This window comes from Sebastes umbrosus, chromosome 3 (assembly GCF_015220745.1).
Source record: "Sebastes umbrosus isolate fSebUmb1 chromosome 3, fSebUmb1.pri, whole genome shotgun sequence".
Taxonomy (NCBI): domain Eukaryota; kingdom Metazoa; phylum Chordata; class Actinopteri; order Perciformes; family Sebastidae; genus Sebastes; species Sebastes umbrosus.
Genome location: NC_051271.1, coordinates 1,980,024 through 1,997,906, shown reverse-complemented (window position 1 = coordinate 1,997,906; position 17,883 = coordinate 1,980,024). Strand labels below are relative to the sequence as shown.

The window sequence follows — 17,883 nt, the reverse complement described above, 5'->3', positions numbered from 1 at the left end:
TTAATCGGTCCTCGGTCCCCCCCGTACACTGGATGGCAAACGACGCCCGACGAAGCTGAAATTTCTTCCGACTCTAAAATGAGTCTTGAGGCTAAAATTGCACAGTGTATGTCCAGCTTTAGAGTTAGCATTTGGCTCTAGTACAGCTTCCCTGTGACATTGGCATGGCTGTTGTTGTTTTTCTAGGATAGTGGAAGAACTAGACTGACCGTGAGGTACAAATTCTGCATGACCAGCTTGAAGTTGGAGCAAATTAATGAAATGTAGCCAAAACGGAGAAACAACTGAATTTTGAATCAAGTAAAACTCCTCTTTCTCACAGAGAATGACTTGTTCTCTCACTTTCTTTGCTGTATGTTAGGATTAAGAGGGTTGTAAGGGGGATGAGGTGGGGAAACCTGCGTAAAATGTAATGACAGATAGTAGGAGAGGCCGTAATGAAAGGTATCTGTCAGGAGGTGAAGGCGTCTGCAGGAACCAAAGCTGTGAAGGGGCCTGGTGGGGGAGTGTTGGAAAGCAACGGTTTTGGTGGATCAAAGTCAGATGCAAGAAAAGAGGAAGGGATGACTCACGGCCTGGTTTGTGGAAATATCAGAGCGGCATGAATTGGCAAATAGGCGACACAAGGGAACAGGAGTAAGGGAGATTGGGAAAAAGAAAATGTTGAGAAGGAGCATGTGGTGCTTTTATATTGTATTAGGTACAGTGAGAGTGAAGGGGAAGGATGATTGGGATTAGTTGGAGGTGACTGTTTCAGGCAAGGTTTGGGGTTTTATCGGGGGTGAAAGGTGGATGAAGACAGTGCAGCTACACTATAAAAAAAACTAATTTCACTCTCAGTACTTTAGGGTTCTTCACTTGGAACTACAGAAGAACTATCCGAAAATGTAGGACTAGGGCTGTCAATCATTTTATATAGTTAATTGCGATTAATCGCAAATTAATCGCACATTTTTTTATCTGTTCAAAATGAACCTTAAAGGGAGATTAAAGTATTTAATCCTCTTATCAACATGGGAGTGGACAAATATGCTGCTTTATGTAAATGTATGTATATATTTATTATTGGAAATCCATTAACAACACAAAACAATGACAGATATTGTCCAGAAACCCTCACAGGTACTGCATTTAGCATAAAACAATATGCTCCAATCATAACATGGCAAACTGCAGCCCAACAGGCAATAACAGCTGTCAGTGTGTCAGTGTGCTGACTTGACTATGACTTGCCCCAAACTGCATGTGATTATCATAAAGTGGGCATGTATGTAAAGGGGAGACTCGTGGGTACCCATAGAACCCATTTACATTCACATATCTGGAGGTCAGAGGTCAAAGGACCCCTTTGAAAATGGACATGACAGTTTTTCCTCGCCAAAATTTAGTGTAAGTTTGGAGCGTTATTTAACCTCCTTCACAACAAGCTAGTATGACATGGTTGGTACCAATGGATTCGTTTTTTTAGTTTCATATGCTACCAGTATCTAAGTATCTAGCTTTAAAGACCTTTTTAGGACCATTATGAATGCAATTTAAGACCTACTTCACGTCCATACTGGCAAGAAAGTGCTAAGGATATGAAAGAAAATTGGAACCCCTGAATTACTTGCAAATTTTTTGCTGTGGTGGCGAAGACGTTAGCAGCGGGAACACCGTCACTCCACCTCGTAATTCTCTATGCAGGAAAAACCCTGCACTCCCCTTGACTGCACGTGAAATGGGTGTGCTCCGATAAACTCTATCCGGGGAGCACAGCTATTCTGGTTCCGTTTTATAGTTCTGTTACGGTGTGCTCGAAAAACAAAACATTTAAAAGTAAGATAATGCATTTATTAAATGAAAGTAACGTTAATGAATTTTTAAGACCTGCCAAAATTGTATTTAAGACATTTTAAGGCCTTAAATTCTGGATATTAGACTTTATAAGACTTTTTTTAAGACTTTTTTTAAGACCCCACGGGAACCCTGTTTAAAACTGAGTCTGCTACAACATAAAAATCTCAAGTTGCATTAATGCGTCAAAGAAATTAGTGGCGTTAAAACAAATTTGCATTATTATCGCGTTAACTTTGACAGCCCTAGTTCAGATGTTTATGAAAGTACTGGTTTCAAAGGAAACTCAAGGTACACTCTGAGGTTCCCCAAAGATTGCAGCCTCAAGAAAAAGCAAAGAAGCCCTTTTTTCTTTTTTAGAGTGTAGCTTCAGAGGTTGGTAATGATCATCCAGAACATTAGGAAATGGATTTAGTTCGGGATCACGGGCGGTTGTCCAGATGATGGTTGGCGATGAAACGTAGAGAAAGACCTGCTGATACGATGTGTTGATGACCGATGAGGAGACAGATATGGAAAATGGAGAAAAGGGTAGGCTGCAGGGAGGGAGGGACATAATGAGACAATGACAGAAAGAGAGGACCAAGACAGACAGAAAAACAATAAACAAAGAAAAGATCAAGGCAAGACTAGAGCACAGAGAGAGAGGAAGAGGAAGAAGAACAAGGGAGAAAGCAATATAAGAAGAAAAGAGAAGTGAGAAGTGTAGATCGTAGAAAGACAAAGACATGACCTGATGAGTTCTGAAGGAAATAGGAGAAAAAGATCAGCATTGCCTCGGAGGTGTATCGGAGGCACGAGGCTGGGCGACAAGGGTCTTTCTGTGGATGGAGGAATGTGTGTGTGTGTGTGTTTGGGTGGGTGGGTGTGATGGAGATGATGAAGAGGAGGGTGGGGTGGGGGGGGGAACTTACGTGAAGGCGAAGGCCACCAGAGCACCACTAACCACTATAAAGTCCAGAATGTTCCACAAGTCGCGGAAGTAGGAGCCCTGGTGGAGAAACAAGCCCAGCACCACCATCTGGAAGACACAGAGCACACTCAGTACAACACACACATACTATCATACATACAGTAGTAGTAGTAGGGGTGTCTCCAACTAAGAAGTTACATCAAATCTGATTGGTCAAATCGTCAAATCATGTTTTTGTTTTTTTTGCTCATTGATCCATATTTTCATTTGCGACATGGACCATTTTTTCCACACCAGACAAAAGAGCTGAAACACCCAGCTCAACTCGTCAGATACCACAGCGCGGTCAGTGCCCTGCGGCAACGAAAACTATGACCAAATATGTTTGTCAACGTTGCATGTTGCGTTTGTTTACTAGAAAGTTCATGTGTTTTTTGGGGCTGATGAGACAAGGCGGGCTTCCGTCAGCAAGTATTGCAAGCGGCCCGTAACGTTAGCGAGTTTGCGGTTATCAGTAACGTTATAGCTGAATGTAGCAGTGCAGTTTGTGTACAGTTTAGACCAGGGGTCAGCAACCTTTACTATCAAAAAAAAAAATCTGTCTGGAGCCGTAAAACATTTGAGCATTGTGATGAAGGTAACACAGTTTATAGTCTAAGTATATAGTATATAAGTCTAATGCAGTGAGGGCATAAGTGCAAATGTGGTAGCAAGTATTAGGGCCACATCGAGGGAGAGAAAAAACTGAGATTTCCAGAATAAAGTCATAATAGTATGAGAAAAAAAGTCGTAATAAAACAAGAATAAAGTCATAACTTTACGAGAAAAAAAGAAAATAACACGTAAAATTACTACTTTATAATATTATGACTTTATTCTCAAAATCTCAGATTTATTTATTTTTCCTCAATTTGGCTCTAATACTCCGTCGTACCGTCGTACCATAGACCTACAACAATGATAAATAAAAATGAAAATGTAAACAAAAAACAGTTATTCATTTCCCTTTGGAGCCACTGGGAGCAACTAGAGAGGAGCTAAAGAGCACCATGTGGCTCCAGAGCCGCAGGTTGCAAACCCCTGGTTTAGATAAATCCTACAACTCCTCAAGACCCGAGCCAAGTTCCCGTGTCTTGCTGCCACCTGCTGATCAAAGTGAAGCGGGTTGGCCCCCGGAGTTAGCAATAAGAACGGCTCAGGCTCACTTAAGGTGGGCTCTTAAGGTGGACCAGCTATTCTCATTTTGTCATTTTCAATTTTTACACCGGCCCAACTCTAGTGTTAACGGTATTATTAATGGACTAATATTTATACCAAAATAGGTTATATATCGTAATTTATTGGGTCAAACCAAGAATGTTAAATCAAACATTAAGCACCCCCGTATAGCCAGAATGGAACGATCCTTTGTTTCATAACCACATTTTACTGCAACGATTCGACTGTGAGATTAGCAGTGGAATCGGGCTCCTTAGATTGAATCGTCGACTATTCGGGTCACCCCTAATACATACAGTAGATGCACACACAGTAAGTTAAACAACACACACACACACACACTAATATACAAAATACACCCGTAGGCTCACAACATCAATATTAACATACACACATACACAACAAGACACACATGATCATACAATTATACAAAAACAAAGGTGTTAAACAAAGTCAACGCACACGCACACACACAGTGATACGGTTACCTTGATCAACATTTCAAATGTGAAGACGCCTGTGAAAACGTAGTCAAAGTAACGCAGCACCTGCAGAGCAACACAACACGGTGAGATATATAATTATCATACTAGAGAGAGAGAGAGAGAAGAAGAAAGATGAAACACAGCAGGAGAGATTAACAAAGAGACAATCAGACACCAACCACAGCATAATCCTAATCTTAATCCTGTTTTCTTTTATCTTCAAACTGCCATTTCACAATCTCTATTAGTCATATCCTATTTTACTTTTTAATGTCCCTTTGCTTGATAAAAATACATAAAACAATAAATTAATAATAAAAATAATAAAATATATTAAAAAGTTGTTATATTATAAATTAATTATTATAATTTAATAAAAGAAAAAAAAAATTATTCACCATTTTATTTTATTTTTTATTTTATGTTTTCCCCTTTTTATTTTCTTGGTTAAACTATCCTCAGTCAACATGAGCAGGATGGCCACCACGGACGAAAGGAAAACATGATAAAGAAGACTGTTGTAGTTTGACTGAGTGGTAAACAATAGAATTAAATAGAGTTTTCTCTACTTGTGGCCATCAGACTGTATAACTTCTCTCCCTTATGCAGGAAGTTCAGCTGAAATATCGGACACTGAGAACAATAAGAACCATATCATGTGTAATATTACTTTTTCAACATTGTGCAATAATACATTTCAATATTATTCGTAATATTACTTTTCCATTTTAGTTTACGTATTTTACTAACTGTATCTTACTCTTATTACTATTCTATTTTGCACTGGTGTAAATATTAATTCTTATACACTACACAAAGCATCCTGCGCTATACTGTCACGTTTACATCTCGTCCCAAAACATTTTTCTTGCAAAGTTTGCTTCACCCAAAACAGCTGGTTTTCATTTATCATCCAGCATGAAGCTGAAGAAATACCACATGATGCCTTCTGTGATGTTATATATAAAATACTGTGAAAATTACTACGATTATTAAAAGAAAATATATGTTAAAAATTGTCTATAAGTGATGCTGCAATACATAAATGTTGTCATTTTTAGCGCCTTTTTATTGTTTTTTTTAATTTGTATTTATTTAATTGATATGTTTTTTATTGTTTTAATCTTTACTGTTTTACTTGAGTTAAAATGTTACATTAGTTTTGTCTTGCTTTTGTTTGGCCTCACTGTTTGGCTTTATGTTGCCTTGTATTTTGCTTTTGCTTTGCTTTGTTTGCCGTTTTTCTACTTTTCTGTTTCAGCTTGCGGCGGCCGGCTGGTTTGTTTTGGTTGACGGATACGGATATGACGTCACGTTACTCAGACTATAACAATAAAAGCGGTAACTTCCTTCTACCTCTGCAAAGACTCAAATGAAGCAAATATATATCGATTCTGGCATTAAAAAAATCTATTTCAAAATCGTAGGAAAAACAATCACGATAACTAGGTGAACTGATTTGATTTCCAACCCCTAATTATTATTATAAAACTTTATATATAACCTGTTTAATTGGCAGTTTCAGAATTTATTTTTAGTGTACAGACGATATCCTGAACATTTTCACACACGCTGTTGTACAACTTCTCCAGAATCCTGCCCAAAACATAATTATCATTATCATTATCACCATTATTAACCCCGTCACTAACACGGTCCTAACCTAAACTAAACTAACTCTACTTTAAGACCAAGACCTCATTTTAATCCAACCTCTGTAGGATTTTGCTCATCTTTCTATCCTTGGGAGACATTTTATTTTTAAGAGGATGTAGACGCCCACACGTTGACAGGCGGACATAGAGACACATAGAGCGATGTCTCACATTGTTCCGTGGTGACTCAGGCCAGACGGGGTCTTCTGCAGCGAGGGCGATGCTGCTCATAGCGATGACAGACAGGATGCTGAACTCAAAATACTTCAGGGTCAGGATGTAGTGACAGCACTTCCGAAACCTGCCGCAAACACACATTCAGGGTTTGACACAAGAAAACTGTTTAAAGGTTTTCATACCCAGAGAGAAAACTGTTCAATAACTGTTCTACGTCGTCAATAAGGACATACTGGAGGACAACAGTGTTTGACCCCACACATGATGAATACTCACGGGTTGGTGGTGGACATTATGAAGCAGGAGCTGAAGGGAGGCATGGGTTTGGGGCCGTCTTCATCTCCTCCCTCGTCCTCCTCCTCCTTCTTCTCCTCGCTCTTCTTCTGGTCCGTGTTGGCGTTCTTGTTCACTGAGCAAAACAAAGAGTGAAAACAGAGGAAGAGGATTGGACAGACAGAGAGACAGAAAGAGGTCAGCTTCACCAGAGCGAGACAGTAAACACATGAAACACATCCGCCAGCGTTGTTTCCAGAATAGAACTGAATCAGACTGGATTTACACCACTGTTAGCCAGTAAAGCAACGACGTTAAAAAGGCAGTTCACCCGAACAACAAAAATACATATTTTTACCTGTTGTGCTTTTTATCAGTCTAAATAGTTTTGGTGTGAGTTGCTGAGTGTTGGAGATATCGGCCGCAGAGATGTCTGCCTTCTCTCCGATATACTGGAACTAGATGGCTGTCGGCTTGTGGTTGCCAAAGAACCCAACAAATACAAGTGAAAGACTCAACAGCAATGTCTCTTTATAGAAATCATGACTCAAGATAATCCACACATCTTGTTGTGAGCAGGTTCATGTAGGAACTATTTTCTTTCTACCGAAGACGAGTTGACGCTACGCTAGTTGCTGTTAGGAAGTCCGCTGTCTCTCATCCTCCGCCGCTATGTTCACACAGCTAACTGTAAACACGTGTAAGTTATTTAGTTGAGTTACCTAAGTTACGTAACCCTCGGCTACACAAGACTGAAACTAAAGCTGGCAGTAGGCTGTGTAGTCAGACTGTTTAGGTTAGTTTGTCATGTATTTAGCCCTAACGTTAACTGCAGCAGTGAGTGACATCAGCAGAGGACAGGAGGAAGGACTGATACCATAAAAAATTGATTTATAGGGCAAACAACAGCTTTGTTTTGCATTTTGTGTCTTTTGAAGAAAAGGCAATTTTTTCAGTCATATATTTTCATCATTCAAGTTTTGTTAAAATTATTGTTATAATATCGTATCGTATCGAGATCGTGAACCCAATATCGTGTATCGTATCGTGAGCCGAGTGAATCGTCACACCCCTAGTATTTATTATCGAAAATGATACCATCTGGATTTCTAAATACCCTGGTATACCGTAAATAAACCCAAGCCTAATTGAGATGTTAATCTTTTGTATCATTAGTACCCCAAAATGGAAAATTCATATCAGACTTACCTAAACTAAAATATCAACATTACCATAGTTATTGCACCACTGGCAACTATCTTCTGTTGTCTCCTTGCGTAACAATTTGCTTAAGATACTTGACATTAAGAATCAAATCATTATTTGCAGAGAAAACCCTACGTTTATAAATCATTAGTAGGGATGCACCGATACCGATACCAGTATCAGGTATCGAGTCCGATACTGTGCTCATGTACTCGTACTCGCAAAATGGCTCCGATACAACGGCACCAATACCACTTTACAGCAGAGTGACGTTAACCTCTTGTCACCATCATTTGGGTCCTATCGCACGCGCTCACGCTCCACCTCCCTGGCGGTGCGGGTAAGGCGGGCCGGTGGTGCGGCAGACCGCATGGGGCTGGGATCCCACATCAGGCGGCGCGCCCGGCCCTCACTTTCATTGCGCCACGGGGTTTTGCTTGCACCCTCTGACTCGCACATGGGTTAGTCTCCTAGGTTCGTATTTCAAGACGGGTCGGGTGGGTTGCTGACATCGCCGCAGACCCCTGACGCCTTTTACGTGGGCCGAGCCCCGCCCTGGCGGCACGAGGACAGTCTGCCCCGGTCGACAGTTTCACCGGGAGGTCCGGGCGGGGAGCGCTGTATAGCTGCGGCCGCGAGCCACCTTCGCCCCGAACCTTTCCAAGCCGACCTAGAGCCGGTCGCGGCGCACCGCCTCGTAAGCGGGACTCCCCAGCCTACCGTGTGTCGCTCACACCCTCCAGCTGGCTGTTAATGAGGGTCTTTTGGCACAGAGAAGTACTCGTATCGGTACTCGGTATCGGCGAGTACCCAAATGTAAGTACTTGTACTCGGTCTGAAAAAAAGTGGTATCGGTGCATCCCTAATCACTGGTAGCCATTTTCAGTCTTCTGCAGCCACATGACACAATGCATCATGGGATATTCTACCACCACTTGTTTTTTGAGTCAACATTTGGAAATGCTCTTTTTTTTCGAAGGGGCCCCGGAACAGCCAATTCTCTACTTTCATAATGTGACGCACCTTTTATAGTGTCTATACCCACACATGACTGATCCCCCCCTGATGCTCACCTTGCAGGATGGCGTTGGTGGAGGGGTAGGGGTAGACAGGTGGCATGTCTATCTTTGTGTACTCTGGTTTGGCCATGCTGGTCAGGATCAGGCTGTCCATGCTGTGGAGCAGGGTGTGGGTGTCGGCGTCGCGGCTGTTCAGCATGTTGTTGACGTGGTCGGGATGGTCCGGGTGATCCGGCGGGAGGGCGTACGGGTGTTCGTGGGCGCTGGCCAGCTTGCTGTTGTTGCGGAAGTTGTCCAGGTCCTCGTTGTACTGCTGTATGGGCCGCGTGGTGGAGAGGCTGGGCCCGGTGCTGTGGTGCTCCCTGATGGATGGATGGAGGAGGATAAGGGATGGATTAGTGATTAAGTGATGGAAGGAGCATCTTATCAAAAATATCAAACGCGGATTGGGTCACATCGTCTAGTTCTGTGTCCGCATCAATATGTCAAATTTGTACTTTATAAGACAACAGAAAATACCCTGCTAACACGTCCATTTCTAACTTTCTGAGGCATTTGGACTATTAACTCTTCCATGCTACTGGTTGGCGTCAACATACGATCCCCTTCTTGACGTAGGTGCAGCGTTGGGCTGTCAGTATGCCTACATTGTGGTGTGTGGTTACCTTTTGGCTACGTAGCTAAGAAGTGTCTTATACTAAACTGCGATTCAGTATTTGGGAGAGTAAAAATAAACCCTTCTTTCACTCACTTTCTGGTGCGATGCCCTCTCCTCTCCTGGTTGCCGTGGCGATGCCGTCTCGACTTACGTCCCTCCCCTTCCTCGCCTTTCTCCCCCTCTCCCTCCGTCCCTCTGGATCTGTGTCTCCTGCCTTCCTCTCCCTCCCTTGCTGCCTTGCGGTGCTGCCGGGACCTCCTGTGCTCGTTGTTGCCCTCCACCCCCTCGCTGTGGTGGGGGGACACGCTGCGAGCCTCCCTTCCCTCCCTGTTCCTGTGCCGGTGGCCCCGGTGGCTCCTGTGGCTGTGCCGCTCCTCCCCCTGCTGGGCCTCCACGTTGCCCAGAGACGTGCAGCTGAAGCCACGCTCCATGCGGGTCTCCGCCGGCTGGCCCGTCTCCCCGCCGTCTGGCCCGACGGCTTTCTGATGGTGGTGGTGGTGGTAGTGGTAGTGGTGGGTGGCTCGGCGGCAGTTGTCGATGTCCTGGCGCCGGTACTCCTGGTCCAGAGGCAGCTCGCCGGGTGGGGTCTTGTTGGTGTTGTTGTTGCGGTTGTCCTGCGGGTTGACCACCAGTGGCCGGTCCAGGTGGGTCTTCATATCACCACGTGCTTTCCGTGGGTAGGACACCTGGTCGGGGTAATGAGGTAGCAGATGGGGTGAGTGGATGCTGCTAAAACTTCTGATACGTCTTAAAGGGTGTCATCAATTCTCATCTAGCCATGCATGACAGTTTTGGTGATCTGCTGCCACGCAAATACAATGAAGGGAATTTAATCTGTGATGCTCAAAGTGTTTAAAAATGACATTTAAATAAACACTGCCCTCACTACTTTGGTTAATGGCTTCACATGTTCAATGGAAACGGTTTACAATGTCTTCTGTGGATCAGCCACAGTAACCATGACATTGATTCTGGACAGATTGATGCTTTTGACTTTTTCTAATACAACTTTTCATCTCTTTGAGCTCTCAAATTAATTCTCATTGACCTTCATTCTTCTGGGATGGCAGCAGAAACGTCAGAGAAGAGCTTATCTCAAAACCTGAGCACACAAAACTGAACTTATCTGCACAATAATTGCAATATATCTGTTGGTGATTTGGGGGAATCGATGCTTTAAGACCCGTGTTTGATTGGTGAAAAATGTAACGCTGTCTCTGCATGCAAATGAATGAGCCATGTAGCTAGACACCAATACGGTGAAATACCAGAAGTAAACGAGTCGGCATTACTGCGGTGGCATCTCTCTACAATATGCACGTTAGGATGCAAGCTGTCCTAAGAAGTGTACACTTTTCTACTTTTACCTTAACTTCCTATGTAATATTACTTTTGAAAACAACGTCTATGAGCTTGGGAAGAACTTGAGCAGCTCTCAGCTGCCTGACGTTAGACTGACATGGTGAAACAAGTAACGTCAGCTAAAGCCGTGGGCACACTGCCCGCATGAGGCTCGCGTGGCGTCTGCGTCGCGTGATGGCTGCGTGATGCAAGAGTCTGGTGTTCACACTAGACGCTTGTTGGCTGCATGTTGGCTGCGTGTCGGCTGCCTGTCTGCTGTGTTTCTGCTGCTGCTGTCAGCCCTTTCTTTCTGCATAGAGTTTGCCTTTTAATGTCCATTTAACTTCATGATAAATATAATTTATATTTATTTTAGACAGAGAAAGGTTCAGAAATGTGTGGTAATTAGTAAATAATAGTAATAATCCACAATTAAAACTCCATACTGTATTCATTTATGATGCTTTCCAAGTCACTGCTTGTTCCACATCACTGTCCGGCACATATTTCAGAATAAAAGCCTTGTGTTAACAAATGAAGGAATTCTGTGCAAAGAAAACCCGCTTTAGGGCTTTTATTTTGAAATGAAAGCAGGAAGTGTTGATTTAAACCCCAAACTTTATCAATTCTTGGAGCTCTCAAAGTGACTGCGTGTTCCACAGCACTGACTGCTCATATTTCAGAATAAAAGCCTCGTGTTAACAAATGAAGGGATTTCATGCGTGAGACGCACGTCTCATGCGGGCAGTCTGTCCATTCTAACCTGTTAACATGGACGCCGAAATAAAGAACAACACGCCACGCAGCCGCCACGCGAGCCTCATGCGGGCAGTGTGTCCACCACTTAAGTTAACACTGCTTAGCTAACGTTAACTAACGTTGTGTTTTGTGTTAGCAATTGTTGCTGTAAGTCATTTTCTCTTGTTTAGTAGATCCAGTTATTCACTCACTGTCACATGTATATATATTTAAAAATATATACGGTTTAAGTTAAGGTGGTTCCTCAGACGGCAGGAATATTTGGAAGAAGCCCCAATGCAAGGATGGATGACAGTGTGTAGGTGCATAACTCTCATTTCCTCATCGACCGTCATGCATATTTGTGTCTGTATAGCTGTGACAGTTTCCAGCCAGCAGAGGTTCATACACATACATCACAACTGCATTTACATTATTAGGTTGGAGTAGCAGTTTGCTTCAACGCTGGCACAGAGGACACAGTAAAGGTCGACTCTGACCTCCAGTCAGGCAGTTTACCCAGAACGCCACCCCGTCCCCCCCCCCCCTTTCCGAGCCACATATACACACGGGTCGGCAAACAGCCCACCAGTTTTGGCTCTACGTGAACAATTTCAAATTGTCATGAATCTTTTTTTCAGAACCATAAAATGGCAAACAGCTCCAGCTGTGAATACACAGTTTGCCGATCCGTAACCAGTCGACTCCTGATCATCTTCTTTTTGATTTCCTTTTTTTTTTTTACACTTCGGCCCGCTCCAGTTTTGAGTCCGCTGCCTTCTTTGGGTACAGCTCTGGATTTCTCTGCATGCCCCACTTTAATAATGCATCGCTCCCAAGCACGCAGCTTCAAGCCGTCCCATATAGCAGCGGCTAGCGCAATAACAACACTCTATCGCAGGCTTAAAGGGACATTACACCCTGGAATCAAAACCTCTGTGAAGTGCAGCGTGACCCAGAATACACAGTGGTTTAAAAGCAGGTCAGGGCCTTGTGTTAGTCCGGTGTTTCCACTGCAGATCACTGCACATTACATACAGATACAGACTGGCTTAAATGTAATTAAAGAGGAACTTAACACCAGCAGTGTTTAACTGCTCTTAGTTGTTGAAACATTCCTCTGTGTACACAACCAGCATCACTCATGGATGCGGTCGGTGATGTGGAGTACGCTTCTACATCACTGCAGCAATGTGAGAGGTGGAGAAGCTGTAAAACTAGGGATGTCACAATACCAGAAATTTAGTGTTAGATACCAATATCATTGAAATCCCACGATCCTCAATACCTAATTCGACACCACGGTAAAAAACAGAAGTAAAAAAACTACATGGGGGAGAGGGGGGGTTTAGACGGAGCTCCTGAGGCGACGCTGCTTTCAAATGATGCTAGCTTTCCAACATCGTGGACCCTATCTTTAACACCTTATTTTGAAAACCGGACGTAGTCACACGTGTAAACTTCTGCTAACTTCTCCACCTCGGCTCACTGATGTTTGTTTTGCTTTTGACGGATACGGAACGGATATGATGTCCCGTTACTCAGACTACAACAATAGAAGCAGTAACTTCCTTCTACCTCCACTTAGACTCAAATGAAGCAAATATATTGATTCTGGTATTAAATAAAACTGTTTTGAAATAGATTTTTTAATGCCAGAATCAATATATTTGCTTCATTTATAGCGGTGAATAATTTTTTTCCCACCCCTAGGATATATATATATATATATATATATATATACTGTATATATATATTATATATATCAGAATATCTTTTAATATTTAATATCAAATGTGCATCCGCTTCTTAAGTTAAAACTTTTTCAGTTGGGATCCAAAAGTTGCTGTTAAAGTTCGTTGAAATGATTTGAAGTGACGTGGGTCTCATGTCTGGATGATAATGGGATGATAATGTCCCTTTAAGTGGTTAAAATGACCAACCATATCATTCATCATCACTCATATTATTCACCATATATATCAGGAGTAGACTGCATATACATGTGTATATATGTGTGTCTTATTTCCTCACCTCTTCCCCTTCCCCTCCCACCTTCCAGTCTTCCTGCTCCAGCTCGTTATACAGCGCCTCGCGACTCGTCATCAAGTTCTGACGGCGGATCTCGCTCGTCCTCTGCTCCCATACTGACGATTTGCCTTTGATGTGGTTCTTCTGCTGCTCCTTACTGTTGGGAGGAGAGGAGGAAGGATGGAGATGGAGATGGAGATGGAGATGGCAAAGAGGGTAAGGAGGGTGAGATAGAGAAAGTATTAAGACATGATAGAGGATAAGATTCCTGTGGAGAAACTATCAGCAACAGTGAATAGTAACAGCACGTCATTAAAAAGGAGAGAAAGAACTTCAGTAGAAAAGCAGCTATAAAAGTATCCTCAAGTTGTAATCTCAATGTGAGACCATGTAACAGTAGAAGGTGTGAATGAAGGAGGTATGAACTGAGAACTGAACAATGACATCCAAAGAGCTCCAGTCTCACCAGCAGCACAAGAAGCATGCAGTGTTTTCACATTGAATCTGAATTACACTGTCCTCTCATTAACGCTGTTTGTGAGGACTAGAGGAAAATGTTTTCATCTTATATTTGAAGATTTTTATTCATTATGGCTGATGTTCTCTTTAAATGTAGCAGTACCAGCTCGTGTATTACCGAGTGAACTTGTCCCTTAAAGAGTAAATTGAGCATGTAGTGCTTTCCAACTGCAGAGTATGTGTACTAAGGATGCTCATTTAGATTTTGAGATTTGGCTTTTGTTCTTTCTCACGTGACTGCGTCACTGATTGTCCTTAAGGATTCTCGCACACAACATCATATCTCATTGTTAGGGATGCTCATTTTGAAAAAAAGTCTTAACCGATAACCGACCCTCGTTAACCGATTATTAACCGTTAACCGGCAAGATTTGTGCCTCGAACCAGCTGCAGGAGCACAACAGATATTCGCTGACGGGAGTCCCCAGTTCAGCGTCCGGGAGCGTTAACTTAGCAGCCACGATGCTGCGTGTAGTGTCGCGGACTTGCAGCCACTTTCCCAGTAAAAGTCTCCACCGCACATTTAGTTTAGTTTAGCAGGTCGTCAGCTGTGTGTCTGCCCGGCGGAACTATAGCGAGTGGCCAACAGCGTGTGTGTTTGTGCTACGTTAGCAGCTCTAGCATTGCCGGAGGCTCGCCAACGCACACGTAGCCTTCGTAACTTTAACGAGTTTCCATCAGACCGTGTGTTGGTGATGAGTGTGAGGTTGTTGGTGGCGTTATAGCTGTGGCCGGTGGTGCGCCCGACCCCGCTGGGCCGGGATCCCACCTCAGCCGGTGCGTGCCGGCCCTCACTTTCATTGCGCCATGGGGTTTTGCTCGCACCTTCTTACTCGTGCGTGCGTTAGACTCCTTGGTCCGCGTTTCAAGACGGGTCGGGTGTGTTGCCTACATCACCGCAGACCCCTGGTGCCTTTTACGTGGGCCGAGCCCCTCCCTGGCGGGGAGAGAGGGCGCAGCGAGCCCTTTGTCCACGGTGCGGCTAGCGCTGTAAAGCTGCTGCCGTGATCCACCTTCGCCCCGAGCCTTTCTAAGCCGACCTAGAACTGGTCGCGGCACACCGCCTCGTATGCGGGACTCCCCAGCCTGCCGTGTGTCGCTCACACCCTCCAGCTGGCTGTTAACGAGGGTCTTTTGGCACAGAGAAGTACTCGTATCGGTACTCGGTATCGGTACTCGGTATCGGTACTCGGTATCGGCGAGTACCCAAATGTAAGTATTTGTACTTGTACTCGTTCTGAAAACATAGTAGTATAGGTGCATCCCTATTCCTAAAGAATAGGAACAAATGGAAACGCAGCGTGGGGACAGAGTCTGTCAAGAAGAAATATCGAGTCTCCAAAAGCTACAGAAGATGGCGAGTCCAAAAAAAGAACATGAGAATGATAAATGTTAACAGATCTTTCACTAGTCCCAAAACCAACTGGTTCCAAGCTGTCGACAGAAGAATTTGGAGGGTCACCATGTTGAGTTCTGTGATGGATAGGAAGCTTTAAGAGCTTATTCTCCAGGCTTAAAAACACGTTATTTAGATTGTATGACTTATAGAAATCATCCACACTGCCTGTTATGACTGACAGGTTAGTATCTAATTGACAAGCACAAAACCACCAGCTTCTAATCTGGCCATCAAAGGCTCGCCGCAGCAACTGAGGAGTCCGGTGACTTCTAAAGGAGCATCATTTTGATGTGTCCTATTGTCAGCGTTTCTGCTGCCAGGAGCAGATTCTACAGACTGTCCGCCTCTCGCTCTTCTTCGCTTCACAAAGCCCCGAATCTGTTCCTTTCACTCTGAGAACAATCGCTTAATCATATTTTAGAGGATGGGAACGCGGGGAGAGTGTGATGGTGTGTGTGTGTGTGTGTGTGTGTACATGAATGCCTGCCAATCATGAATGTTAGGAAAGACACAGCGCTTTCTGTGAGTTACAAAAAAGAGTGAGAACGACAGACTTTTGTCCAGAAGTGTGTGTGCACGTGTGCTTTGGGGTAATGTTGTGTTCATGTACAGTATGTGTACGCACAATGTATGTATTGTATTATACTGTATGTGTGTACTCACGCTGCAATGGAGAGGTTGGCTGCTGACAGCGGGCTGACCTCTGCCACTTCCTTAGCCTTTTGCATTGCCGTCTTCTGATTGGCTGCGCTCTCCTGTTGCTCCTCGTCCTATTGGAGGAGAACAACATAATCATCTCAATCACCAAAGAAATCATCAAATCTTAAATTTCAACGCACCGGAACATAAAATAATAATTGTGGAATGGTTTTGAAAATGAAATGAAAATGTGTGATACACTTTTTAAAGTGGAAGTGAACCAAGATAAGCTGGTTTACTAAATGGATTTCCACTCTAATGAACGATTATATAACAAACATGACAGATGGAAAATTGTAACTACATTTTTTTGCATAATCATAACCTGGTATTTTCAACAGTTTACCAATAAATTTGCGTTCATTGTTTGTTACTAAATGGCTTAGGAGATATCTGTCACAGGTTAAACTATATGTGATGTGGAGAATGTACTGTATGGTTTCTGGTTTGATGCTGTACCTTGGTGAGCTCCTGGGCGTTGGCCAGATTGTCGACAGCGATGGCCAAGAAGACGTTAAGCAGAGTGTCTGTGATGGCAGAAGTTAAGGAGGAGTATTGATGCAAGGACAACCGGAGAGGAAGGAGGACGCAGGAAAGGAAAGGAAAGAGAGGAAGTGGAATTGTCTTGGACAGGAAAAAGAGAGTCTAGAGTTCATCATCATCTGTGTCTGTTTGTTTAGTATATTTACATACATGCATATTGTACGTTGTGTGTATGTGTATATATGTGTGAGCGTGCAGGAAGGATACAGTTGCCGAAGAGTGTGAGGACGATGAAGAAGATGGAGAAGACCATCCCTTTGTCGTTCACTCCTCCCTGGGACTCGATGCCGTCGTACATCACCATGTTCCAGTCCTCTCCTGTCAGGACCTACAGAGACAACACGAGAGGTGGAAGAGATTTTATTATTGAGAAGAAGATGAAGGATTAAATCTTACAAAAAAAAGATTCAATAAAAACCCCAAAACTTTATTTTCCTCATCCTGTCTGTCTGAATATACCTGTATTCACCCTCCGTCTGAAACGCTCCGTTTTAATGCATTGCAACGGAATTGCGTTGCTAGGCAACAGTTTAGGTCTATTTTTACTTCCTGTCAGCTGATGTACTAAATTAATCTCATATGAGAATCAGATAAAAACTAAATGAACCGTCATATCATCTGTTGTAGATGAAGCTGCGTTACTGACGATAGCATTCATGAGAAAAAAAATACATTGAAATAAATTGAAAATGTTTTGAGTAGAATTCAACTGAATGAAGCTTCTCGCACGCACGCGCACACAGCTGTAACTCTGACTCACTCAGAGACAACAAAGAAACACAAACGTCTCTTCACAAAAGCCGTTTCTCTATCTGAGCAGAGAGAACACAGGAACATGGAGACAGACTGCAGTCAGGACCCAACAAGTCATCTGACAGACTGATGACACGACAACAATGGGCATCATTAAATTTCACTCTCCAAAAGAGCTTCAGCTGTCCCGCAGGAGTGTGTACGAGTGTGTACGAGTGTGTACGAGTGTGTACGAGTGTGTACGAGTGTGCTTACAGTCTTGTTTTTAAAATACAGTCACTCACTGGAACCTAACGTTCAACCACACTGTAAAATGTATTTAGCTGCGTAAATTCAACTTTCATTAATACAGCATAAAACCCAAACTAATGATATACTTTGATATGAGATTGAGTATGTATTTAAATAAAGGGATAGTTC

General features: G+C 43.2%; 1 protein-coding gene across 20 annotated transcripts in view; it reads right to left on the bottom strand.

Moving 5' to 3' along the window:
• Window positions 1-17,883, bottom strand: part of cacna1ab (calcium channel, voltage-dependent, P/Q type, alpha 1A subunit, b) — a 178,956-nt gene that overhangs the window by 75,790 nt on the left and 85,283 nt on the right. For 14 of the 20 annotated variants that reach the window (XM_037764557.1, XM_037764562.1, XM_037764566.1 and 11 more), the window contains exons 16-26: window positions 16,918-17,038; window positions 16,627-16,694; window positions 16,132-16,238; window positions 13,554-13,707; window positions 9,534-10,126; window positions 8,837-9,144; window positions 6,561-6,693; window positions 6,279-6,408; window positions 4,456-4,515; window positions 2,751-2,857; window positions 573-575 (exon numbers count right to left, since the gene is read on the bottom strand). In XM_037764557.1, coding sequence (XP_037620485.1) covers window positions 573-575; window positions 2,751-2,857; window positions 4,456-4,515; window positions 6,279-6,408; window positions 6,561-6,693; window positions 8,837-9,144; window positions 9,534-10,126; window positions 13,554-13,707; window positions 16,132-16,238; window positions 16,627-16,694; window positions 16,918-17,038 — 1,784 coding nt within the window. The remainder of the gene's footprint in view (window positions 1-572; window positions 576-2,750; window positions 2,858-4,455; window positions 4,516-6,278; window positions 6,409-6,560; window positions 6,694-8,836; window positions 9,145-9,533; window positions 10,127-13,553; window positions 13,708-16,131; window positions 16,239-16,626; window positions 16,695-16,917; window positions 17,039-17,883) is intronic. The other 6 variants (XM_037764577.1, XM_037764578.1, XM_037764560.1 and 3 more) reach the window with 1 other exon arrangement.